This window comes from Lutra lutra, chromosome 4, assembly GCF_902655055.1.
Source record: "Lutra lutra chromosome 4, mLutLut1.2, whole genome shotgun sequence".
Classification (NCBI taxonomy): Eukaryota; Metazoa; Chordata; class Mammalia; order Carnivora; family Mustelidae; genus Lutra; species Lutra lutra.
In genome coordinates, this window is record NC_062281.1 from 103,809,615 (window position 1) to 103,836,582 (window position 26,968).

General features: G+C 37.1%; 1 protein-coding gene across 13 annotated transcripts in view; it reads left to right on the forward strand.

Moving 5' to 3' along the window:
• Window positions 1-26,968, forward strand: part of WDR47 (WD repeat domain 47) — a 63,799-nt gene that overhangs the window by 32,894 nt on the left and 3,937 nt on the right. For 10 of the 13 annotated variants that reach the window (XM_047728444.1, XM_047728446.1, XM_047728457.1 and 7 more), the window contains 8 exons: window positions 3,474-3,652; window positions 6,823-7,080; window positions 10,015-10,090; window positions 12,000-12,157; window positions 13,671-13,840; window positions 15,379-15,555; window positions 16,438-16,569; window positions 25,278-25,496. In XM_047728444.1, coding sequence (XP_047584400.1) covers window positions 3,474-3,652; window positions 6,823-7,080; window positions 10,015-10,090; window positions 12,000-12,157; window positions 13,671-13,840; window positions 15,379-15,555; window positions 16,438-16,569; window positions 25,278-25,496 — 1,369 coding nt within the window. The remainder of the gene's footprint in view (window positions 1-3,473; window positions 3,653-6,822; window positions 7,081-10,014; window positions 10,091-11,999; window positions 12,158-13,670; window positions 13,841-15,378; window positions 15,556-16,437; window positions 16,570-25,277; window positions 25,497-26,968) is intronic. The other 3 variants (XM_047728447.1, XM_047728450.1, XM_047728451.1) reach the window with 1 other exon arrangement.

Below are 26,968 nucleotides of genomic sequence, written 5' to 3' on the forward strand. Positions count from 1 at the left end.
TAAAAAAAACAACCCTGGGGCGCCTGGGTGGCTCAGTGGGTTAAAGCCTTTGCCTTCAGCTCAGGTCATGATCTCAGGGTCCGGGGATCAAGCCCCGAGTCGGGCTCTCTGCTCAGCGGGGAGCCTGCTTCCCCCTTTCTCTCTGCCTGCCTCTCTGTGTACTTGTGATCTCTCTCTCTGTGTCAAGTGAATAAATAAAATCTTTAAAAAAAAAAAAACCAAACCAACCCCTACAGACTAATATTTCTCATGAACAAAAGCAAAAATCCTTAACAAAATACTAGCAAACCAAATTCATCAGCATATTAAAAGGATTATATACCCTTTCCAAGTGGATTTATCCCAGAATGCAAAGCTGGTCCAATATTTAAAAAAAAAATCCATCAGTGTAATATATCACATTAATAGAATGAAGAACAGAAAAACATTTGGTCATCTTAGTTGATGCAGAAAAGGCATTTGACAAAATCAAACACTCTTTCATGATTAAAGCTCTCAGAAAACTAAGAAAAAAAATGGAATTTCCTCAGCACAGTAAAGTTCATTTATGAAAACCCCAAGCTAATGTCCTACTGAATGGTGAAAAACTAAAAGCTTTCCACCTAAAATGAGGTGGAACAAAGACAAGGATGCCTATTTTTACCACTGCTATTCAACATTTACTGGAAGTTTTAGCTAGAATGATTAGACAAGAAAAAGAAATAAAAACCACCCAGACTAGAAAATACCCAGGAATAAATTAAACCAACAAGGTGAAAAACTTAGACTCTGAAATCTATAAAATATTGCTGAAAGAAATTTTAAAAGATCTAAATAAATGGAAAGATATCATGTGTTCACAGATAGACTTAATATTGTTAAAATGTCAGTACTAATTTGATCTACAGATTTCATGTAATTCCTATAAAAATTCTGCAGCCTTTTTTGCAGCAGTGGAAAGCCAATATTCAAATTCACTTGAAATCATAATTTGTCCTGAATAGTCAAAACAATCTTGAAAAAGAACAAAGTTGGAGAACTCACACACAGTTCATGATTTCAAAGCTACAAAAGCTTCAGTAATCAAAACTGTTATGGTACTTGTATAAGGATAGAAGTATAAAGCAGTGGACAACATTGAGAGACCAGAAGTAATTCCATATATCTGTGCTTTATTGACTTTTGGTAAAGGTGTCAGGTCTATTCAGTGGGGAAAGATGATGGATCAACTAGATGTCCGCATGGGAAAGAATGAAGTTGGACCTCTTACCTCATATAATGTACAAAAATTAACTAAAAACAGATGAACTTAATTATAAGAGCTGAAAGTATAAAATTCTTAGAAGAAAACACAAGAGCAAATATTCATAATCTTGGATTTTATTATGTGTTTACATATGATTCCAAAAGCTTGAGCAACAAACATAAAAACTGATAAATTGAACTTCATCAAAATTAAAAACTTCTGTGCCTCAAAGGACTTAATCAAGACAGTAAAAAGATGGCTAGTAGAATGGGGAAAAATATTTATAAATTATATATCTGATAAGGGTTTAATATCTAGAATATGTAAAGAACTACAATTCAACAACAAAAAAGACAATTCAACCTAGAAGAAAGGAGCTGAATAGACATTTCTCCAAGGAATATATTCAAAGGGCTAATAAGCATGTGAAAAGATGCTTAGTGCCACTAGTCATTAGGGAAATTTAAACCAAAACCACAATGAAATATAGCTTCACAACTGCTAGGATAGTTAAACTCAAAGCCGTGGACAAAAATAAGTGTTGGTGGGGAAATGGAGAAATTTGAACCCTCATTCGTTGTTGATTTGAATGTAAAATGGTGCACTATGGATTGGTGGTATCTTTGATATAGAATTAAATATAGCTAAAGCATAGCTTAAGTATAGCTAAATATTGAATTACCATATAATCCAGCAATTCCACTCTAAAGCATTGAAAGCAAGGACTCAAACAGATATCTCTACATCCATGTTTATAGCAGCATTATTCACAGTAGTCAAAAGGTAGATAAAACCCAAGTGTCCATCCACAGATTAATGGATGAACAAAAGTGATATATCCATTCAATGGATTATTATTCAACTACAAAAAGGAATGAAATTCTGACATATTCTACAACATGGGTGACCTTTGAAAACATCATGCTGAGTGAAATAAGCCAGACAGTAAAGGACGAAGTATTATATGATTCCACTTATATCAAATATCTAAAATTGGCAAAATCATAAGGAAAGTAGAGTAGAGGTTACCAGGAGCTTGGTGGAGGAAGAAATGGGAGGTTATTGCTTAATGGTTACAGACTTTCTCTGTAATTGATGAAGAATTTTGGAAATAGATAGTGGTAATTATTGCACAATGTTGTGAGTATAATTAATGCCACTGAATTGACACATAAAAGTGGTTAAAATGACAAAGTTTCTATTTTACCAACAATAAAAAATTTAAAAGGACACCTAGATAATTTTGTCTCAGAGTTATTGCTGTAAGTTATGAAGTAGAGGAGGATTCTTACTACTTGGAAAAGGGGAGAGAGTTTTAGCTTTCGTTAGCTGTATAAGACTCTTTGTTAAGCTTATTGTTAGTGTGGGCCAGTTTTAGAGATGAGAGATGATTGACTTGTTCCAGAGTGACCCCAATTCACATGATCGATGCTATATGACCGGACTCCATCTTTCTTTGTCAGTATTGGAATTTACTAAATATGTAAGTCTGGTAAGTTTGGGTGCTATATAGTTCTTTTAGAATAAAGATGTAGAAATGTTGATTAAGTTTACTACCCATTTATTCCGCTTTCTTGTGAAAGGCCACTTGAAACAGTACTGTTTTTGAGAGGAAATTTTTAAAGTTTCTCTCTAGAGTAACCTATTAAACCATTTACATGCATAAATTAAGTGTGGGACAAAGTTAGGGGCGCCTGGGTGGCTCAGTTGATTGAGCATCTGCCTTCGGCTCAGGTTATGATGCCAGGGTCCTGAGATCGAGTTCCTAATTGAGTTCCCAGCTTAGAGGGGATCCTGCTTCTCCCTCTGTCTTCCACTCCTCATCTGGTGCTCTCTGTCTGTCAAATAAATAAATAATTTTTTAAACAGTGTTGGAAAAAGTTAATATTGTGTTTATTAAATACTAAAGTGGTCTTTCAGTATTTTTTTCAAGCAATATAGCTCTAATTCCATGACGCTTTGTGACTACTATAATTTGCATTTTTATTTTGGGTTAGTCAAAGATCCAGGATGGCCATTCATTTTGGTCAGTCTCTTGCTTTAGAATAAAGCAAATTAAATGATCTACTTGACCATACAAACTCATGGATACTGTATTATTTTTCAAAGAGCAATGTATTAAGTTTTCCAATTGTTAAATATAGTTACTTGTATATTTCATCCAGTGTTTATAGAAGTTACTGTTGGGTAGGGACATATATTTAATCATAGTCCGCTCAAATACATTATTTTTTCTAATATTTTTAAGCTTCGAGATTCAACAGAACAATTTCAAGAATATTATAGGCAAAGATTACGCTATCAACAGCATTTAGAACAGAAGGAGCAACAGCGACAAATATACCAACAAATGCTGCTCGAGGGAGGTGTAAATCAGGAGGATGGACCTGATCAGCAGCAGAATCTTACTGAACAATTCCTTAATAGGTATGTCTTTCAGTCACTTTTTAAAAACATAAGGAGGGGAGCCTGGGTGGCTCAGTGGGTTAAAGCCACTGCTTTCGGCTCAGGTCATGATCCCAGGGTTCTGGGATCGAGCCCCGCATCGGGCTCTCTGCTCAGCAGGAGGCCTGCTTCTCTTCCTGCTTCTCTGCCTGCCTCTCTGCCTACTTGTGATCTCTGTCTGTCAAATAAATAAATAAAATCTTAAAAAAAAAAAAAAAGGAATTGTTTCAAAGCTATTGAAAGCACACAGCAACTGCTACTTTCCACATATAGTTTGAAATTTTAAAGCATTTTAAGTGTTTCAAGTAATGGGGAGTTACGGAATATCTTCCTTTCACAGCATTCTGAGTGTTCATCTAATTTTGGTCTTCTTCCCTTTAAACCTTTTTTCACTTCTAAGCAATGAGAGTAGAAGTGTGGTGGTGAACTCACAGCCGGAAGCAAATAGCCAGGTGGATCCAGCTGTCTCAGGGTGGCTGAGATCCTAGGGTTCCTAGTCACTTGGCTTCTTTTTGCTTGTCTCCTCATCTACTCCACAGAATAGACCTGAAGTTAATTTACGCAAAGTGCTAAAAATAGTACCTGGTATATAGTAAGCACTATACTAAGTGTTCACTGTTTTTTTGTTATTTTGGGTCCTTTCAGTTTCTTTAGAATTCGATATATTAAAATTATTCTTTCTTACAATTTTTGCCAAGACGATATGCACTTACATTGTTTTTAATTATAGGAGATGTATGTGTATGTACCTAGATAGATGATAATGTGTCTTTTTAAAAATCAAGAAACTAGAATACATATATTTAAATGAGCAAAGGTTGTTAGAAGATTAAATGTGTTAATATATAAAAAATTACTTAGAATAATTCCTGGCATTTGGGAAATAACCTACCATAAATGTAGGTTATTGTTGTGATTATGATTAGGCAATGCAGTGGTGACTGTCAATTCTTTACTTGATTCAATAATATTGGGAGTAGTCTTCTTGTTACTCTGAGGGTTGTGCAAGTCAGTGAGCTTGAAATCGATTTTGTCTTCAAACTTTCAGGCAAGGAATGTTTATAGAGGTAATCTAAAGAACCTAAATAGACTTCTGAACATTGCATTTGAGGATCATTTTCTTATCACCTCTGATAAGTCAGTGGCTTATCAGAATTAACCTATTTTGATGAACTGCCATTTCTAGTTCTTAGATGTCTTCTTTATATCCATAAAGACCATGGCTGCAGTTGGATTTCCTGACCGTTTATTTTTCAGTGGAAGCAGATGGCTAGCTTTAAATCGGAAGATAAAGTGGCAAGGTTCTGTGATCCTAATAGTAGTAAGGGATGTACTTCCTCAGAAAAGAAAGTTAAACTATTCAAGATGGTTTATCTTTCCTTTAAAGACAATTGTAAACAGAATTCAAGTTACTAGTTGGTATTTGGCTTTTGTACATTAGTTTCATATAAATTCTCTGTTGTTCTCCTAACTCTCTTATCTACTATTTTCTAAACCTTTAATATAATACTTTTATTCGACCTCTTTTCCTAGGCCCTTAGTTTTATATATCTGAGCCAGTACCAGGACTTTAAAGTACCCAATACTATGGATAATTGGAATAGAGATAGAATCTATAAAATGAAATACACTTTCCCCATAATGTTTTATTTTTTTGAATCATTCTAGCAGTGGCTAGTTTCCAGATTTAAATTTTGCATCTCTTTTCCAAGAGTCATGAAAGAGGAAAAGTAGTAAGAGTCATGTTACATAATAGATCTTATTGGAAAAAAATAAACTAAAGCACAATAGAATTTTTATTAACAGTACTCTCTCACTACTTTATACTTCTTGATACTCTGTTTCTATTAATACTAATAAATAGCACCACTGATTTGGCACTTATAAGCATATTCTGCCTCATCCTCCCCACTATTAGAGAATCAAAATGATATTAACATTTTAGACTTTATACTTAGCATTTCCGAAGTTGACTTGACCTCTGACTCCTTCTTTATGGGGAACAAGTCACAGGATTAGTGTTTCATTGGATAACATTTGGGAAATGTAACCTAGTTAAAATTAACTTATATATTTAGGAATGGCTGCCAATTCCTTTAATAATATTGAACTGCTTTTTGAAAGTCTTTCCAAGCCCTAAATACATACACACACACACACACTCTTTCTCTCTCTCTAATGTTTAATGTAGGAAAACGAGAAAATGCAATAAGCCCCAATACCTCTTGGTAATCATACCCCTTGTGTACTCCTCTCTCATATTGAATCTAGGTTGTAGAAAGTGTTGCTGGGCCAGTTCTGGGTCTAAATGTTAACAGAGCCTGTCAGCTTCCTCTTTGTGCTGTTTGGAGTCCTGAGTCCAACAAAAGAAGTCTTAGAAAGATATAGGAAGATTTGTGATAAGGGAAAGACCTTGAGGCTGTTTTGCTTCCTGCTTTAGCTCCCTAGTTCCTAAATCAGAGCCTGCAGATTGTGTAGAATGAATAAATGTGTGACTAATAGATTGCCACTAGAATTTGTCCCATGCTAGGCTCTAATCATACATTTCCTAGTTGGTATGATGTTACTAGAGAGATGAAGTGAAAATGGCTTGTTTTGTATTGTTGGTGAGAAATTTTGATAGTGGTGATATTTTTGTTGACTGTTTTGGGAAATTGTTTCAAATTGAAAATTAAACCAAAGCTATACTGGAGAAGAAAAATTTTTTTTAAATTTTTTATGGTAAAATACCTGTATCCTACACTGGAGATACTGTAGGAAAATTTGGATCTTTCAGTATCTTAGTTATGTCTTAAGGCAATGATGGTAACTTTAGTACTGAACTTACCATTTATTTATTATATGCTCCTATATTTACCTTCGCAAACTTATAATCTTACATATATATTTTTTAAAAGATTTTATTTGTTTGTGAGAGAAAGAGCATGTGTGAGAGAAAGAGCGCAAGTGGGGGGGTGCAGAGGGAGAGGAGGAAGCAGACTCCCACCTGAGCAGGGAGCGCAAAGTGGGGGCTTGATCCCAGGACCCCAAGATCATGACCTGAGCCCAAGGCAGGCACTTAACTGACCAAGCCACCTAGGCTTCTCCCTTCTATATGTTAAGAATGTGATTAAGTTTTCATTTTAATGTAATTACATTGTTTTATTTTTTAGGTCCATTCAAAAGCTTGGTGAATTAAATATTGGAATGGATAGCCTTGGTAGTGAGGTGTCAGCGCTCAACCAGCAATGTAATGGGAGCAAAAGCAATGGATCTAATAATTCTTCTGTAACTAGTTTTGCTACACCACCCCAAGACTCCAGTCAGAGATTAACACATGATGCTTCAAATATTCACACAAGCACCCCACGTAATCCTGGATCAACGAATCACATACCTTTTCTTGAGGAATCACCTTGTGGAAACCAAATGTAAGTACTTTATTTTGTAACACCTGGAAATATTAACATCCTATTAATGTTTGGAAACCTAGGAAGTTGAACTTCTCTTTGGAGTCTTAAAAATAAAAGTTTTTGGAGATCATTACATATCAAATATTTTTCTGATCTGTCTTTATTTATCTGTATTCTCTTCTATTGACTTCTGAATTTTTTAGTAGCTTTTGTTCTCCTATTTTTATTTTTGCTTTCTCACTACCACTAAGATGATTCTCTTTTTTTATAAGTCATTTTACTCAGAAATCTTACAGTTTTATCTTCTCCCTGATTTTCCTTTTTCTTGCCATTGGTACCTTTCAACAAATAATACTTTAATTCACGGACTTTGAGGGCACAAGGTGTTTTATAGCATGTTGGGATGATTGCAGCAAGACCCTCTTGGGAGCTCTGACAGTTACAGCAATTAAAGACATCTTGCATATTTGTGTTTTCACTAATCGGGGAAGATTTTTTATCTGGCTATCATTAGAAAACAGTGTTAATTTATGCAATAGAAATAGTTAAGGAGTATTTTCTTCATCTGTTCTTTTTTTTAAATTTTTAATCACCCCGTGCTCATCCTTACAAGTGCACTCCTTAATCCACATCACCTATTTCACCCTTCCCCATGCTACCCACCTCCTCTCTGGTAACCATCAGTCTGTTCTCTGTAATTAGAGTTTGTTCCTTGGTTTGCCTCTCTCTTTTCTTCCCCTTTGCTCATTTGTTTCGTTTCTTAAATTCCACATATGAGTGAAATCATATGGTATTTGTCTTTCTCTGACTGATTTATTTCATGTAGCATAATACTCTCTGGCTCCATCCAGTTGTTGCAAATGGCAAGATTTCATTCTTTTTTTAATGGCTAAATAATACTCCATTGTGTATATATACCACATTTTCTTTATCCATTCACCAATCAGTGGACGCCTGGGCTACTTCTATAATTTGGCTATTGTAAGTAATGCTGCTATGAACATATTATTTTATATGCATGTATCCCTTTGAATTAGCGTTTTTGCCGCCTTTGGTTAAATATCTAGTAGGGCAGTTGCTGCATTGTAGGGTAGTTCTATTTTTAACTTCTTGAGGGATCTTCATACTGTTTTCCAGAGTGGCTGTACCAGTTTACATTCCCACCAAAAGTGCTAAAAGGTCCCCCTTTCTCCACATCCTTGGCAACACCTGTTATTTCTTGTGTTGTTTCTTTTAGCCATTGACAGATGTGAGGTGATACCTCATTGTAGTTTTGTTATATCACAAAGCCATAGCAATTAAAACAAGATGGTACTGATATAAAAATAGATACATAGATCAATAGAACAGAATAGAAAACCGAGAAATAAACCCACTGTATAGTCAATCTTTGACAAAGCAGAAGAGAATAACGAAGGGGAAAAGGTTAGTCTCTTAACAAATGGTGTTGGGAACATTGGATAGCAACATGCAAAAGAATAGAACTGGACCTGTTTCTTGTACCATACACAAAAATAAATTCAGAGTGGATTAAAGACCTAAATGTGAGATAAGAAACCACTAAAATCCTGCAGGAGAACACAGGCAGCAACCTCTTTGATATCTGCTATAGCAACCTCTTACTAGATAAGTCTCCTGAGGCAAGGGAAACAAAAGCAAAAATAAACCATTGGGATTTCATCAAAATGAAAAGCTTTTGTACAGGGAAGGAAACAGTCAATGAAACTAAAAAGTAACCTTTGGAATTGGAGAAGATATTTGCAAATGATATATCTGATAAAGGGTTAGTATCCAAAATATGTAAAGGACTTACAAAATTCAACACCCAAAAACAAATAATTCAATTAAAAATGAGCTTAAGACATACACATTTTCTCAAGGACATACAGATGGCCAACAGACACAGGAAGAAATGCTTGACATCACTTATCATCAGGGAAATACAAACCAAATGCCTTTTTCTGTATATTTTCTTTTTAAGATTTTATTCATTTGAGGGGCGCCTGGATGGTTCAGATCGTTGGGCATCTGCCTTTGGCTCAGGTCATGATCTCTGGGTCCTGGGATGGAGCCCTGCATCTGGCTCACTGCTCAGGGGGGTGCCTGCTCCCTCGCCCACCCCCTGTTTATACTCTCTCTGTCTCTTTCTTTCTCTCTCTCAAATAAATAGATAAAAGTTTTTAAAAAATATTTTTTATTTATTTGAGAGAGCGTACTCTCGCAGGTGTACAAGCAGGGAGAGGGACAGAGGAAGGAACAGACTCCTCACTAAGCACAGAGCCTGACTTGAAGCTTGATCCCAGGACCTTGAGATCATGACCTGATCCAAAGACACTTAACCAACTGAGCCACCCAGGCACCCCACTTTTTCTGTTTTAGTCTTTGGCTTTTATCTAGGAGGCTTTCTTCAAGTATCTGGAAATCTTTGACTATCTGTAAAGAGTGAGGCATAAAGAAAAAAAAAGCTGATTGGAAGGAAGGCTATGTATATAGATGGATCTGTCTACATGACAAAAAGTGATTAAGGGGAAACATTGTTTTATTGAAGATTTTCAAATGTCACTTCCTGTTAATCTTTTGTCTTGGACCAGATAATTTTCCTAAAGAGCAATCCAAGTTCCTGCCTGGGGTGACATTTAAATATAGCATTCAGGATTCTAGAACTCAGCAGGGGAAAGCTTCGTGACATCTCACTCTAGAATATGTAGACTTTAACTTAATCTCCTTTCCAGAATGGCTTCTCACTTGCTCCTTATAACTGTGTATGGTGTCACTGAATCCCAGAGTCTCTTAATAAATGGTTTCAGAGAGTTACTTTGACTGGGGTCAGTGTGAGTCATTTGCCCCCCCCCCCCCAAAATATAAATAAATAAATAAATAAATAAATAAGGTTGAAAGATAAATATGATTTTTGTTTTATTCAGAGTAAACTTTGAATTTCTATTCACACAGCTCATCAGATCATTCAGTCATTAAGCCAGCTCTTGGAGATTCTTCAGGGAATCTGTCAAGGTCAAGAGGGGAAGAGGTAATGCTTTGGGGAAGGAGGTTTATTATTATTTTTATATATACCTGCAGATATTACTAAGGAATTCTCAATTCATAGAAAACCATTTTTAGAAATAATCATTATTATAAATGATGTTATTTGTTGCAAGGTAGTTGAGCTTTCACTGGATAAATGGAAGCTTATAATGCTTATAATAGCAATCTTGGCTCATGAGTTGCGGCTGTGCACTACTCTCTGAAGACCCTATGGTTAATTTGTTTAGATATTATTGGTATTTCTTTTGGGCTTCTCATCAATGCAGCTGTTTTTTGCTTTGGAACCAGACATTCTTCCCTAAACTACTATACAGCTATCTTATTTTCTTGAGTTCAAACTTTAATCCCATAAACAAAGCCATTATATCAGACGCTGATGGAACCAGACAGGTAACATAAATGAATAAAGTTGACTATTGTGATAAGCACATAAGAGTATTTGTCCCTTGCGCAAAGAAATATGCTTATCTAGTGTTTCCAGTTCTTTTGATTTTCAAGAAATTAGAAGAATGTAGATTTTTTTATGTGAAATCTATTTTAAAAATAGCAACAAGTTTCTTAAAATATTTAAACACACTGAAGAAGAGCAAATAAAGTTAATTGATGGCTCTGCCATATCTGTTCTAAAGTAACCCTTAATAATGATTATTAGTGTGCCATAGGCCATTTAATCAGTCATTTACCTCTCTTTTTCTCTTATCTATCTCCGCTGTTCATTTGGCAAATTTCTTACATGTGGGTTAATGGAAAATGTAGCATTTCTAACCAAATAAATTCAAATGAGTAATAAAAGAACTCAATTCAATTACCTAAGAGAGACATAGTATGACCCACCAGGTTTTCCCCCTATTCCCCATGAGGATGTATTTATTGCATGAATAGATAAAATTTTGTGTAGGGAGAGGCATAATAAACTCTTTGTTGATATAGAGCTGAAGTGACTTACCTTTGTGTGTGTACTTGACATTTATACTTCCTGAAGGCAGGATTTGGTTAGGTTTATTGACTACACCCAGTCTAGAGGTCCCTGTTCCAGGTTCAGTCCCTTGTGGTCAGGGTAGCAAGGTAGTTACAAATGATATTAATAGCAAGAGCCATCAAAACTTATATAGAACTGCTTCAACTTGCCTTTCTCAGAAGAGGCCAGATAGGTTGACAATTTAAAATTAAAATGAGATTCAAATTTAGTGTTCTGATTAAAATCATTTTTATAATTTTAAAAGAGTATTTTACAATTTCAGTTCGAAATATTGAAGTATTCATTGCTGGAGATAATGGTAAACTATCCCCCCCACCACCCAAAAGGAAGTGGATTGATTAATAGTCTTATACTTCCTACTTTTAGAAACAGAAATGATATTCTGTTAATTTTATAAAAGTTATATACGTGAGCTATTTTTTTTTTAAAAGATTTTATTTATTTATTTGACAGATCATAAGTAGGCAGAGAGGCAGACAGAGAGAGAGGGGGAAGCAGGCTTCCTGCCGAGCAGAGAGCCCGATACGGGTTCTATCCCAGGACCCTGGGATCATGACCTGAGCAGAAAACAGAGGCTTAACCCACTGAGCCACCCAGGCACCCCTGGGCTATTTTTTCCTTAATAGTTAAAGATAACTTTATGTGAGAATGCATAGTTTTATGTTTTGTCATAGTAAGCAAAGAAAGCTTTGAATGTTTATGAGCTTTCTGAACTTAGTTCAGCAATGAGCAGAAAGCAGAAAAATTTGGGTTAATTTGAATTTGCCATTTAAAAGAATATGTGATTATAGGTAGTTAACGTGAAGTGATAAAATGAATGATACAATTCAAATGAATGTAAAATAGGCTACAGATGAATTCTTTCAAATTCACTTTTTTCCTAAAATGACTTTCATATTTATTCTTTCCACAGGATGATAAATCAAAAAAGCAGTTTGTTTGTATTAATACCCTAGAAGACACACAAGCTGTTAGAGCAGTGGCTTTTCATCCAGGTGGTGGTTTATATGCTGTAGGTTCAAATTCAAAAACTCTGAGAGTATGTGCCTACCCGGAAGTAATTGATCCAAGGTAAGGATAGGTGGTTTGTACTATCATTCTTGCTTTAGTTTTTAATTTAGATATATCGGTTCCTTTTTCAGAATTGCCATTTGGTAGCATTCAGTTTTTATTTCTTTTTCTTTTATTAAGTCTTTAAATTTTTATTTTCAATGCTTAAGAAATATACACAAGAATTATTGACTAATTTTATAAATTTTTGTCCGTTTTGATTAGGCCATGAATTATATATGCAACTAAAAAGAATCTTGATATGATCTATTTTCTAGGTCAGTATTAAGCACCTTCTAGGTATTGGTAATTTATCAGTCTTCTTTTTCTGTTTTTAATTATGGAACTTTTCAAACATATGCCAAAGTAGAGATTAGTACAGTGAAATAAAGTAATTGTCAAGATTTTTGTCACATTTGCTTCATCCGTTTTGTTTGCTAAAGTATTTTAAGGTAAATCTGATATGTCCTTTCACCCTTTATGATGAATCTCCAAAAACATGTACATTTTCTTACATAGATTTGATGTTATCATATCTAATAAAATCTTTAGTATCCTAATATTAGGCTGTGTTTTAAAGTGTAGATAAGATGCTATTACTCTGGGTGGTTGGGTTATGAACATTGGGGAGGATATGTGCTATGGTGAGTGCTGGGAAGTGTGTAAGCCTGACGATTCACAGACCTTTACCCCTGGGGCTAATAATACATTATTTGTTAGTTAAAAAAAAAAAAAAGATGCTATTATTCCACCAAACCAGTGTTTGACTCCCATTAAAAGCCATACTCTTGAGGAGCCTGGTTATTCAGGACCTTCCACAGCCATGCCTGCAGCTCCTCACCTGCTACAATGTCCATCCCACTCAGTCTTCAGAATGCCCTGGGCTTCTCTCTGCTAGCCCCATGGGCTGTTTCCCATACTGCACACTGGGCTGGCACTTTCCCTACTATATATTATCTTCACTGGAGCTATTCTTCTGCCGTAATTTTTCTGTAAAAATTCTTCTGTCCTTTAAGGCCTAGTACTTTTAACTGGACCAGAACACTTACATCTACCTTACTGTATGTGGATAGTCATGACATCAACCCTTGCCAGATTTGAAACTCCAGAAAGAATTCTGCTTCCTTTATTTTTTATTCATCCCTTACCTTCCCTCAGCCTCAAGCAATTGCTCCATATTATATGTTTAATGTTTTTTGAACTTTTTGAATTTGGAAGCATTAGTATTTTTTTTTCATTCTTCTGTGTTTGAGTTAAAATCCATGAAAAATATGTGAAATGGAACTTTAAAAAAAATAATATTGTTTCCTGTGTGGTCTGAAATAAGAGTTAGGTTAGTCTAAGAATAGTTCATAATTTTACTTTTGGATTTTAAATCTGCTTTAATTTTATTTCTTCCAAGATTTTGAAAATTGTTATGGACATGTTGTCTGATACTTTTTTGCTCTCTCCCTCAAGAACAACAATAATATAGAATTTTATTTCTTTCAGCAAGCAAGAAATTGAAAAGTCTTTCTATAATTTTTCTTTTTAGTGCACATGACATCCCTAAGCAGCCAGTGGTACGTTTTAAAAGGAATAAACATCATAAAGGATCCATTTACTGTGTGGCCTGGAGTCCTTGTGGACAGTTATTAGCAACAGGATCAAATGACAAATATGTCAAAGTTCTGCCCTTCAATGCAGAGACTTGTAATGCAACAGGTAGGTCCCAAGTATGTAAGCAGTAGCTTACCAGTGTATTCTTAATGTTTTCCCAGTGTTGTAGCTTTTATATATCTTTGTATTATTTTCAGTATAATCTAAGAATATAGCCTTAAGGAGAGTTTTTTTTATATTATAGTTGCTTAGTTGCCTTCATAAGGCATGATTGATTATTTTTTAGTAAGTTCTTACAGTTGTCTAATAATTAGAAAATTGTTATAGGGATGCCTGGGTGTTTCACTCCGTTAAGCATGTACCTTCAGCTCAGGTCATGATCTCGGGGTCCTGGGATCCAGCCCTGTATCAGGTTCCCTGCTCACTGTAGAGTCTACTTCTTCTCTCCCTCTGCCACTCCCCCTGCATATGCTCTCTCTTTCAAATAAAATAAATAAAATCTTAAAAAAAATTGTTATTAGAAAGGTAACTTTTAAATAAATACTAACAGTGCATTAATGAATATGTTAGAGTACCTGTCTTCTCTTTCATTTCCTTTGGGATGAAAAAGAAGATAACTATGTATAGCCCTGTTTTAGGGATGATCACAATGGCTCCGGTCATGATCCCAGGGTCCTGCAATCCAGCCCCACATCGGGCTCTCTGCTCAGCAGGGAGCTTGCTTCCCCCCCCACACCCCGCCTGCCTCTCTGCCTACTTGTGATTTCTGTCTGTCAAATAAACAAATAAAATCTTAAAAAAAAAAAAAAGGAATGATGATAACCGAATCAGTATTTTGATTTTTTTTTTTTGAAGATTTTACTTATTTGACAGATTACAAGTAGGCAGAGAGGCAGGCAGAGAGAGAGAAGGTGAAGCAGGCTCCCCGCTGAGCCAGAGCCTAATGTGGGGCTCGATCCCAGGACTATGGGATCATGACCTGAGCCGAAGGCAGAGGCTTTAACCCACTGAGCCACCCAGGCACCCCAGTATTTTGATTTCTTAAAGTTCTTTGCTGGGGTGCATGGATAATTCAGCTGGTGAAGTGTCTATCTTTGGCTTAGGTCATGATCCTGGGGTCCTGGGATCAAGCCCCGAGTAGAGCTCCCTGCCCAGCTGGGGAGCCTGCTTTCCTCAGCTCATGCTCTCGCTTGCTTTCTCTGTCCAGTGAATAAATAAAAAAATCTTAAAAAATAAAAACCCAGGGATGCCTGGGTGGCTCATTTGGTTGGGCCACTGCCTTCGGCTTGGGTCATGATCCCAGGGTCCTGGGATGGAGTCCCACATCGGACTCCTTGATCAGCGGGGAGCCTGGTTCTCTCTATGCCTCTGCCACTCTGCCTGCTTATGCTCGCTCGCTTGCGCGCTCTCTCTCTCTCTCTCTCTGACAAATAAATAAATAAATAAATAAAATCTTAAAAAAATCAGAAAAACACTTCAAATTCTTTGCTCAGTAAAGTGAAATTGATTATAGTATTAATCCCTAAATGAAAATATAAGCCACACCTCTCTACAATTATTCTTGCTTAGTTTTGAGGCAGTTTAGCAATCTCAAATTATCATAGTAAGTTGAGCAGCATCTTTTTTTTAAATTCTTATTGTTGTTTCAGGACCGGATCTGGAATTTAGTATGCATGATGGGACAATTAGAGACTTGGCATTTATGGAAGGCCCAGAAAGTGGTGGAGCTATTTTGATAAGTGCTGGAGCAGGGGATTGTAACATTTATACAACTGATTGTCAAAGAGGACAGGGCCTGCATGCTCTGAGTGGACATACCGGTATGTGATAGTCTTTGATGCTACTTTTCTTTTTGTTCAACCTTTGCTTTTTCCCCCTCTGCATTTTCATTAATGGGGTATATTTTATCAAAAGGGACTTCTTCAAGACAGCAAATTTTTATTTTAAAAATTTATATTGGGAACTTTGGATAGCAACACAGTAATGATAAATAACATTTCCCCTGGTGTGTTAAATCCTTTGCTTATACAGATAATTCCTTAACTTAATTCTCACAACACCCTTGTAAGTCATGAAGTTTTATCTCAATCTTACACATGAAATAAAACTTGGAAAGACAAGATTTGACCAGTATCTTACAACTAAACATAGCAGGACTGAGATAGGACCTCAGGTCTGTCTCTTGCAAAGCCAGTATTGTAACCCCACTATCCTTTGCTTTGCCATAATTTGCTGTAATTTCAGATGATAAATTTTTTCAATACTAATTATGATATCCTGAAATACTGAAACACAAAACAGATTGCTTAGTATGGTTTTCATATTGTGCATTTTATTGGATTTTGGTTTTATGAAAATTGCCAAAATAGGGTCACCTGGGTGGCTTAGTCGGTTAACAGTCTGCCTTCGGCTCAGGTCATGATCTCAGGGTCCTGGAATCTAGCCCCACATTGGGCTCTCTGCACAGCAGGGTATCTGCTTTTCTATCTCACCATCTTTCTCACAAATAAATAAATAAAATCTTAAAGAAAGAAAGAAAAGAAAATTGCCAATATATTTGATACATGTGGAAAATCTCTACCTGCCAGTATATTTGATTAACCAGATCATTCCATGTCCAATAATGAGTACCTACCTTTGAATGTATTAAGGAAAAGTACTGTTTGTTCCACAGTAATAACTGAGTATATGATCTTTTATAGGCCATATTTTAGCACTTTATACCTGGAGTGGCTGGATGATTGCATCTGGTTCCCAAGATAAGACTGTTAGGTTTTGGGATCTTCGGGTACCAAGCTGTGTTCGTGTTGTTGGCACAACATTCCATGGAACTGGTAGGTTTTTCTGGAATTTAAATGAGTTTATATGAGAAAGAAACGTTGTAAATTGCACTTACCTACTTCCTCTCCCCTGTAACACATATGTTAAAAAAAGAACAGAAACAAATAGATACTTGATATTTTATTGATTACCTTAAATTCTTTCAAAATATATTCATCTCTTACTTTCTTTGTAAAAATAAAATTCAGTTTAGGAAACTTGAAGCCCAGGAGATTAAGTATTATTCCCCACTTATTATGTTAGCAGGGCTATTTTATTTTATTCTTTTTTTTCCTTTTTTAAATTATTATGTTCAGTTAGTCAACACATCATTCATTTTTGATGTAGTGTTCAATTATTCATTAGTTGTGTATAATACCTAGTGCTCATCACAACATGTTAGAAGGGCTATTTTAGGATTCAGACCTTTAAAGAATTTTTTAATACATACACAGTGGAGAAATTGAAATTAAACAAAATCATTTTCTTCCAGTCCTGTTCCTTGGTGTCTTTCCCTAAGGGACCAGTTTCTTATTTATTTTTCTATACATAATCTATAAGTATATAACCAAGAAGTTTGTATATATCATAATCTTCTGTCTTCTTTGAACATGTGTATACATGCACACAGAAATGGTAGCATATAATAATACATGCCTCACATTTTAAACTTAACAATATACTTTGGATTGTTCCATGTGAACGGACAGTACTGCTCTTTGTGTTTTATCACCTTTTAAGACACTGGTATCTAAGAGTGATGCAGCATCCTGCCATTGTCTTTATTTTAGAATCCTTTTTCTTTTGTTGTAGTTTTTTTTTTTTTTTTTATTGTAGCTTTTAATAGCAATTCTATGGCACTATTCCAGGTGAAAATGCCTGCCTTTTATTCTTACTTTTTTGGTGATGTTTTTGTTTTATTTTAATGCTTTGCCTATTCTCTTGACTTCCATAGACCTTTTTTTAAAATCAGGAATATTTTACTTATTATTTTAAGAATGCTTCATTTATTACTAGAGGTGCCATTAAATTACCGGCCACATGTTAATATGCAACTCACTGGGGACTGGTGTCAATGCAGTGAATATTGCTGAGTGTGTTTCACTTGAGGCTCACTCCGTGCTCTGGGTTTCTTTTTTGGTTTTTTAAGTTTTTATTATAATTCCAGTTAGGTAACATGCAGTGTTATGTCAGTTTCAAGTGTACAATTCAGTGATTCAACACTTAACATACATCACCCAGTGTTCATCATAAGTGCACTCCTAATCCCCATCACCCATCTCACTCATCCCCCTACCCACCTCCCCTGTGGTAACCATCACTTTGTTCTCTGTAATTAAGAATCTGCTTCTTGATTTGTCTCTTTTTCTTTTGTTCTCCTATGCTCATTTTTTTTTTAGATTTCTTTAAAAATTTTATTTATTTTCAGCATAACAGTATTCATTATTTTTGCACCACACCCAGTGCTCCATGCAATCCGTGCCCTAATACCCACCACCTGGTTCCCCCAACCTCCCCCCCCCCCCCGCCACTTCAAACCCCTCAGATTGTTTTTCAGAGTCCATAGTCTCTCATGGTTCACCTCCCCTTCCAATTTCCCTCAACTCCCTTCTCCTCTCCATCTCCCCTTGTCCTCCATGCTATTTGTTATGCTCCACAAATAAGTGAAACCATATGATAATTGACTCTCTCTGCTTGACTTATTTCACTCAGCATAATCTCTTCCAGTCCCGTCCATATTGCTACAAAAGTTGGGTATTCATCCTTTCTGATGGAGGCATAATACTCCCCTATGCTCATTTTGTTTCTTAAATTCCACATATGAATGGAAATCATGTGGTATTTGTCTTTTTCTGACTTTTTTCACTTAGCATTATACCTTCTGGCTCCATCCATGTCATTGTAAATGGTAAGATTTCATTCATTTTATGGCTGAATAATATTCCATTGTGTGTGTGTGTGTGTGTGTGTGTATCCATTCATCAGTCGATGGACACCTTACATAACTGGAAGTCCAAAGGACTACTTCTATAATTTGTCTATTGTAAATAATGCTGCTATAAATATATCATTTTATATGAATGTATTCCTTTGATTGTTTTTGCATTCTTTAGGTAAACACCTAGTAGTGCAAATTGCTGTGTTGTAGGGTAGTTCTATCTTTAACTTTTTGAGGAACCTTCATACTATTGTTTCTTGTGTTGTTGCTTTTAGCTATTCTGACAGCTACAAGGTGATATCTCATTATTTACATTTCCCTGATGATAATTGATGATGAACACCTTTTTGTGTGTCTGTTGGCCATGTGTATGACTTAATTGGAGAAACTGTTCATGTCTTTGCCTATTTTTAATTGGATTATTTGGTGTTGAGTTGTATAAGTGCTTTATAGATTTTGGATACTAACCCTTTATCAGATACATCATTTGCAAATGTCTTCTCCTATCCCGTGGGTTGTCTTTTAGTTCTGTTGATTGTTTTCTTTGCTGTGCAGATGTTTTTTTATTTTGATGTAGTCCCAGTAGTTTATTTTTGCTTTTGTTTCCCTCACTTCACAAGACATCTAGAAAAACCTGCTTTGGCCAATGTCAAAGAAGTTACTGCCTGTGTTCTCTTCTAGTATTTTTATGGTTTGTGGTCTCACATTTAGGTCTTTAATCCATTTTGAATTTATTTTTGTGTGTGGTCTAAGAAACTGATTCAGTTTCTTTCTTTTGCATGTTGCTGTCCAATTTACCCAACACCATTTGTTGAGGAGACTCTCTTTTTCCCCCTGGATAGTCTTTCCTGCTATGTCAAAGATTAATTGACCATATAGTTGTGGGTTCGTTTCTGGGTTTTCTTTTCTCTTGAACTATGTGCCTTTTTTTTTTTTTTTAAAGATTTTATTTATTTATTTGACAGAGAGATCACAAGCAGGCAGAGAGGCAGGCAGAGAGAGAGGAGGAAGCAGGCTCCCTGCTGAGCAGAGAGCCCGATGCGGGGCTCGATCCCAGGACTCTGAGATCATGACCTGAGCCGAAGGCAGCGGCTCAACCCACTGAGCCACCCAGGCGCCCCCCCCCCCCTTTTTTTTTTTTTTAAAGATTTTATGTATTTACTTGAGAGAGATCACAAGCAGGCAGAGAGGCAGGCAGAGAGAGAGGAAGCAGGCTCCCTGATGAGCAGAGAGCCCAATGCAGGGCTCGATCCCAGGACCCTGGGATCATGATCTGAGCCAAAGGCAGAGGCTTTAACCCACTGAGCCACCCAGGTGCCCCTGTGCCTTTTTTTAAAATGCCAATACCAGGGGCACTTGGGTGGCTCAGTGGTTAAAGCCTCTGCCTTCGGCTCAGGTCATGATCCCAGGGTCCTGGGATCGAGCCTCACATCGGGCTCTCTGCTCGGCAGGGAGCCTGCCTCCTCCTCCTCTCTCTCTCTGCCTGCCTCTCTGCCTACTTGTGATCTGTCTGTCAAATAAATAAAAATCTTAAAAAAAAAAATAAAAAAATAAAATGCCAATACCATATTGTTTTGATGATGACAGCTTTGTAATATAATCTATTTTTTTTAAGATTTTATTTATTTATTTGACAGAGAGATCACAAGTAGGCAGAGAGGCAGGCAGAGAGAGAGGGGGAAGCAGGCTCCCCACTGAGCAGAGAGCCTGATGTGGGGCTCAATCCTAGGACCCTGAGATCATTACCTGAGCCACCCAGGGGCCCCAGCTTTGTAATATAATCTAAAGCCCAGAATCGCGATGCTCCAGCTTTGCTTGTCTTTTTCAAGATTGCTTTGGTTATTTGAGGTCTTTTGTGGTTCCATACAAATTTTAGAATTGTTTGTTTTAAATCTGAAAAAAAAAAAGGGGGGGGTGTGTGTAGCACCTGGGTGGCTCAGTGGGTTAAGCCTCTGCCTTTGGCTCAGGTCATGATCTCAGGGTCCTGGGATCGAGCCCCACATCTGGCTCTCTGCTCCATGGGGAGCCTCCCCTCCCCCACCGCCTACTTGTGATCTCTCTGTCAAATAAATAAATAAAATATTTTTTAAAAAAAGAATTGTTTGTTTTAGTTCTGTGAAAAATGCTGTGGGTATTTTGATGGTGATTGCATTAAATGTGTAGATTGCTCTGGGTAGTGTAGACATTTTAACAATATTCTTTCAATACATGGACATGGAAAGTCTTTCCATTTCTTTGTGTCATCTTCAGTGTCTTTCATCAGTGTTTCATAGTTTTCAGAGCACATACCTTTCACCTCTTTGGTTAGGTTTATTCCTAGGTATCTTACTATTTTGGGGGTAGTTGTAAGTGGGAGTGTTTTCTTCATTTCTGTTTCTGCTGCTTCATTATTGGTGTATACAAAGGCAAAAGATTTCTGTACATTTTGTATCCTATGACTTTATTTATCTAGCAGTTTTTCAGTCTTTGAGGTTCTCTCTCTCTATATATATATTTATATATGTATGTGTGTATATGTAGATAGTGAAAGTTTTACATCTTCATTAACAATTTGAATGCCTTTTATTTCTTTTTGTTGTCTGATTGCTGTAGCTAGGACTTCTAGTACGTTGAATAAAAGTGGTAAGAGTGGACATCTTTGTCTTGTTCCTGACTTTAGGGAAAATGCTCTCAGTTTTTCACCATTAAGGATGATGTTAGCTCTAGATTTTTCATAAATGGCCCTTGTTATGTTGAGGTATGATCCTTCAAAACCTACTTTGTTGACGGTTTTTATCATGGATGGATATTGTACTTAGATGCTTTTTCTGTGTCCATTGAAATGATCATATGGTTCTTATCCCTTTTTTATTGATGTGCTGTATCATGTTGAATGATGTGAGAATACTGAACCACCCTTGCAACCCAGGAATAAATCCCACTTGATTTTTTTCTTGAGAAGTCTGGCTAGAGGTTATCTATTTTATTAATTTTTTTTTTCAAAAAACCAGCACCTAGTTTCATTGATCTGTTCTATTGTTTTGTAAATTTCTACATGGACCTTTTTCTGTACTTTGATTCAAACCAGATACAATTTGTTCTAGCAAACTTGATTCTGGAATATACACGCATGTATAATTATATTTTTATATATGAATATGTTATCATTGATTTGTTAAAGTTTAGTTTGCATGGTCACCAGAGTTAATGTATAACATGGTTTAAAGAACCAAACAGTTCAGTAAGGCTGATTAAAAAAAACATTGCCCTGAGAATTGTCCCGTCTTCCAGCCACTGCCTCATTTCCCATTTCTCCAAGACATCCATTTTTAACTTTTGTAATAGTTGTGTTTTCATATTTCATTTTTTTTTATTTTAAAGATTTTATTTATTTATTTGACACAGAGAGACACAGCAAGAGAAGGAACACAGCAGAGGCAGTGGGAGAGGGAGAAGCAGGCTCCCTGTTGAGCAGGGAGCCCTAGGTGGAGCTCCATTCCAGGACCCTGGGATTATGACCTGAGCCAAAGGCAGACGCTTAATGACTGAGCCACCTGGCACCCTTCATATTCCTTTTTTAAAAACTTTTATTTGTTAAGTAATCTCTACACCCAACATGCGGTGTAGAGACCCCGAGATTAAGAATCACATGCTCGGGGCGCCTGGGTGGCTCAGTGGGTTGGGCCGCTGCCTTCGGCTCAGGTCATGATCTCAGAGTCCTGGGATCGAGTCCCGCATTGGGCTCTCTGCTCAGCAGGGAGCCTGCTTCCCTCTCTCTCTCTCTCTCTCTCTCTGCCTGCCTCTCCATCTACTTGTGATCTCTCTCTGTCAAATAAAAAAAAAAAAAAGCACATGCTCCACCAACTGAGCCAGCCAGGTGCCCCTTATTTTCATATTTCTAAATAACATGCCTCCAATTATAGTTTTTTTTTAGGATTATTTATTCTCTTACCACTGTAAAAGATGAAGATTTTTTATATCCCTTTCCAATTCACACTTTTCCTCATCCCCTCACATGCTTCTAACTCCTGTCCTTTCAATATAGTTGTACCATTTTTGGATATATCAGTATTTATTCCTTACATTGTTTTAGCACTTATAGTGCTATTCATATCTTTTTTTTCCCTTTTCTTTCATATCTTCTTGTTTTTCTTGGTGTTAATAATTGGGGTTGTTTCTTTGTTTGCTTGCTTGCTTAGTTTCTATACCCTTATCACTGACTTACCTCCAAACTCTCCCCAGTTGTCTAAATTATTTTCAGCCCCTTTTCTCTCCTTTTCAGAGACTTAAACTTTTTGGACAAATCCTTTCTCTTGCAGCATTGTCTCGCTCTCTACTGTATCTGCCCTTCTTTTCTTCTCTACCATAGATATACAAAAATGTCCTAGAATTGGAAATGCCCCAAAGTTCCTCTTTTGACCTCCTTATCCCCTTCACATCTCTTACCTTAATTTCTTGCTCTCTTTCTTACCCAGAGTTCTCAGAAGTCCTATTACATATGCTGTTTCCATTTTCTCATCTTTAGTCTTCAACCTATTCCAATCTATCTCCTGCTACATCTACTCCAACAAAAGCTACCTTTTGGGGGGCACCTGGGTGGCTCAGTCACTTAAGTATCTGCCTTTGGCTCAGGTCATAGTTTCAGGGTCCTGGGATCAAGCCCCACATCGGGCTCCCTGCTTGGTGGGGAATCTGCTTCTCCCTGTCCCTCTGCCTGTTGCTCTGTTTACTTATGTTCTCTGCTCTCTGTCAAATAAATAAAATATTTTTTAAAAAGCTACCTTTTTTCAAGGTCACCAATAATTTCATGCTGTCAAAATCACTTTTAAATCCTTATTTTACTTCAGCTTTCGTGACATGTAAGTTGATTCCCGCCTCTTTTCTTTTGGGCTTTTCACTCTCCTTTTACCTTCCTGTATAACTACTTTGTTGGTTCTTCCTCCTCTGTTCAATCTTTAAATTTTGGTATTCCCTAGGACTCCTGTCTTCTTCCTTTCTCTCCATGAGTATTTCTATCTCCAGCTTTAAGTATAATTCCTATACTGACCTTAAATCTTTATCTCTAGCCCAAACCTGTTTTACATGCCAGGCTCATATTTCTAATCCACTTACTTGACATGTCCTTTTGGATATCTTTTTTTTTTTTTTAAGATTTTATTTGTTTATTTGACAGAGATCACAAGTAGGCAGAGAGCCAGGCAGAGAGAGAGGAGGAAGCAGGCTCCCTGTTGAGTAGAGAGCCTGATGCAGGACTCGATCCCAGGACCCTGAGATCATGACCTGAGCCGAAGGCAGAGGCTTAACCCACTGAGCCACCCAGGCGCCCTCCTTTTGGATATCTTAAAGGATATGTCAAACTTAACATGTCTTAAACTACTGAGTTATGACTTCTCAAACAAACTGCCCCAGACCTCCTCACCTAAGTGCTACTACCACCCATTGTTCATGCCAGAAAGAGTCTCCCTGGATCTGTCTTTCTCTCCTTTCCTCCAATAACCAATTAATAAGCAAAATGTATTGTTTTAGCCTCCAGAATTTATCTTAAATCCCTCTACTACTTTCCATTTGTACTGCCACCACTCTCGGATAAACCACCACCACCTCTCAGCTAAACTGCTGCACAGCTTCCTTACTGTCTCTGCATTCCCACTTTCCCCCTTCAGGCCATGGTCCGCACAACAGCCAGAGCCCACCATACCTTGCTCACAGTACTTCAGTGCCTTTTGATTGCTCCTAGCTTAAAGTGCAGACTCTTGACCATGACCAGAGCAGTGTTCTTCAATTTTATTTTCATTATTGTTTCTCTCCATGCAAGGAGAGAAACGAAATTAAATTTTTTCCTAACCAGAGAAATTAAACACTAGGAATAAGATTTTATTGGGTGGGGTTAAACTTTGGAGGGCTACAAATTATTGTTAATGTTCAAGACTTTTTCATCCCTGAGAACCATTTTGCAACCCCCTGGGCGGACATTATTGCCCTCATTAAAAATGCACCGTCTAGGGACTGGAAGAGATTATGCTGAGTGAAATAAGTCAAGCAGAGAGAGTCATTTATCATATGGTTTCACTTATTCGTGGAGCATAACAAATAGCATGGAGGACAAGGGGAGATGGAGAGGAGAAGGGAGTTGAGGGAAATTGGAAGGGGAGGTGAACCATGAGAGACTATGGACTCTGAAAAACGATCTGAGAATTTTGAAGGGGTGGGGGATGGGAGGTTGGGGGCACCAGGTGGTGGGTATTGTAGAGGGCACGGATTGCATGGAGCACTGGGTGTGGTGCAAAAATAATGAATACTGTTATGCTGAAAAAAATAAAAATTAAAAAAAAAAATGCACCGTCTAGATTCAGGGCTGCAGCGAGTAGACTCAGCACTTATTTTCATCTAGTTTCCACTGGCAGTTATTGGTGTTGATTAGACACATTTCCTACACTGTGTCCTAAAACACATTTTGTTGTTTAATTTCTTGTTCCCCTAACTAGACTGTAAGCTTGTGGGAGTTTTCTGACACTTAAAAAGTGGCTCACCTATTGCACTATTGCACTCTAAGTAACGGCATTCCAGGGGGTTCTCCCAAGTGACCAAAAAACCAACCTTTCTCATTCTCATAGTATCTTGCTTCATACTTTGTCTCTAAAAAGGATGTAAGTGTTTATTGGTTGAATATTAATTTGGATTTTTCTTTCAGTTTGGATAAGCTACATTAAATCTTTAGTGTGTGGTTCAGTGAACATAATTAGCTGTTGTAGTTGAGCTGTATTGATTTTTCCATATGAAACTTTTATTCTTTCTTTTATACAGGCAGTGCAGTGGCATCTGTAGCTGTAGATCCCAGTGGCCGTCTCTTAGCCACAGGACAAGAAGATTCTAGCTGCATGTTATATGACATAAGAGGAGGAAGAATGGTACAAAGTTATCACCCTCATTCCAGTGATGTTCGCTCTGTTCGATTCTCTCCTGGAGCTCACTACTTGCTAACAGGATCCTATGATATGAAAATAAAGGTGACAGACCTACAAGGTGAGGGAGATTGACCTCTTTTCTTTTTTGTAGTCTCTCTTATTCTATTTGGGATCTCGCCTTTTTTTTTTTTTAATTCACATATAACTTTTTTATTATTTGTCAGAGAGAGAGAGAGAGCACGCACGCACAAGCAGGTAGAGGCAGAGAGAGAAGCAGGCTCCCTGCCCAGCAAGGAGCACGATGCAGGACTCAATCCCAGGACCCTGGGATCATGACCTGAGCCGAAGACATCGGCTTAACCAACTGAGCCACCCAGGCGTCCCAACATATAACTTTTTTAAAACTTATTTTCTAAATTCCAGTATAATTAGTGTACGTGTTATATTGGTTTCAGGTATACAACATAGTGATTCAACAATTCTATACATCATCTAGTGGTCATCAAGATAATTGTATTCTTGGGGTGCCTGGATGGCTCAGTGGTTAAAGCCTCTGCCTTCGGCTCAGGTCATGATCCCAGGATCCTGGGATGGAGCCCCCATCGAGTCCCGCATCATGTCCCGCATCAGGCTCTCTGCTCAGCAGGGAGCCTGCTTCCCTCTCTCTCTCTGCCTGCCTTTCTGCCCACTTGTGATCTCTGTCTGTCAAATAAATAAATAAAATCTTGAAAAAAATTAAAAAAGATTATTCTTTTTTTTTTTAATTTTATTTATTTATTTGAGAGAGAATGAGTGAGAGCATGAGAGAGGAGAAGGTCAGAGGGAGAAGCAGACTCCCCAAGGAGCTGGGAGCCTGATGTGGGACTCGATCCTGGAAGTCCGGGATCATGACCTGAGCCTAAGGCAGTCGCTCAACCAACTGAGCCACCCAGGCGCCCAAGATAATTGTATTCTTAATCCCTTTCACCTGTTTCACCCATCCCCCCACCTACTTCCCCTCTGGTAACCTGTTTGTTCTCTATAGTTAAGAGTCTGGTTTTTTGGTTTGTCTCTTTTTTTCTTTGTTTAGTTTCTTAAATTTCACTTATGAGTGAAATCATATGGTATATGTCTTTCTCTGACTGATTTCTTTCACTTAGCATTATACCCTCCATCCATCTTGGATGGATGCAAATGGCAAGATTGCATTCTTTTTTATGGCTAATATTCCATCATGTATATTTGTTAATATTTCATTATTTGTGTGTATGTGTGTGTATACCACATCTTATTTATCTGTTCATCTACTGATGGATATTTGGATTGCTTCCACATCATGGCTATTGTAAATAATGCTACAATAAAGATAATGATTCATGTATCTTTTTGAATTAGTGTTTTTTAATTCTTTGGGTAAATACCCAGTATTGGAATTACTAGGTCATATGGTAATCCTATTTTTAATTTTTTGATGAACCTCCATTCTGTTTTCCACAGTGGCTATACCAGTTTGCATTCCCAGCAACAGTACACAAGGGTTCCCTTCCTTTTTCTACAGATCTTCACCAACACCTTTTTTATCTTGTGTTTTTTATTTACCATTCTGGCAGG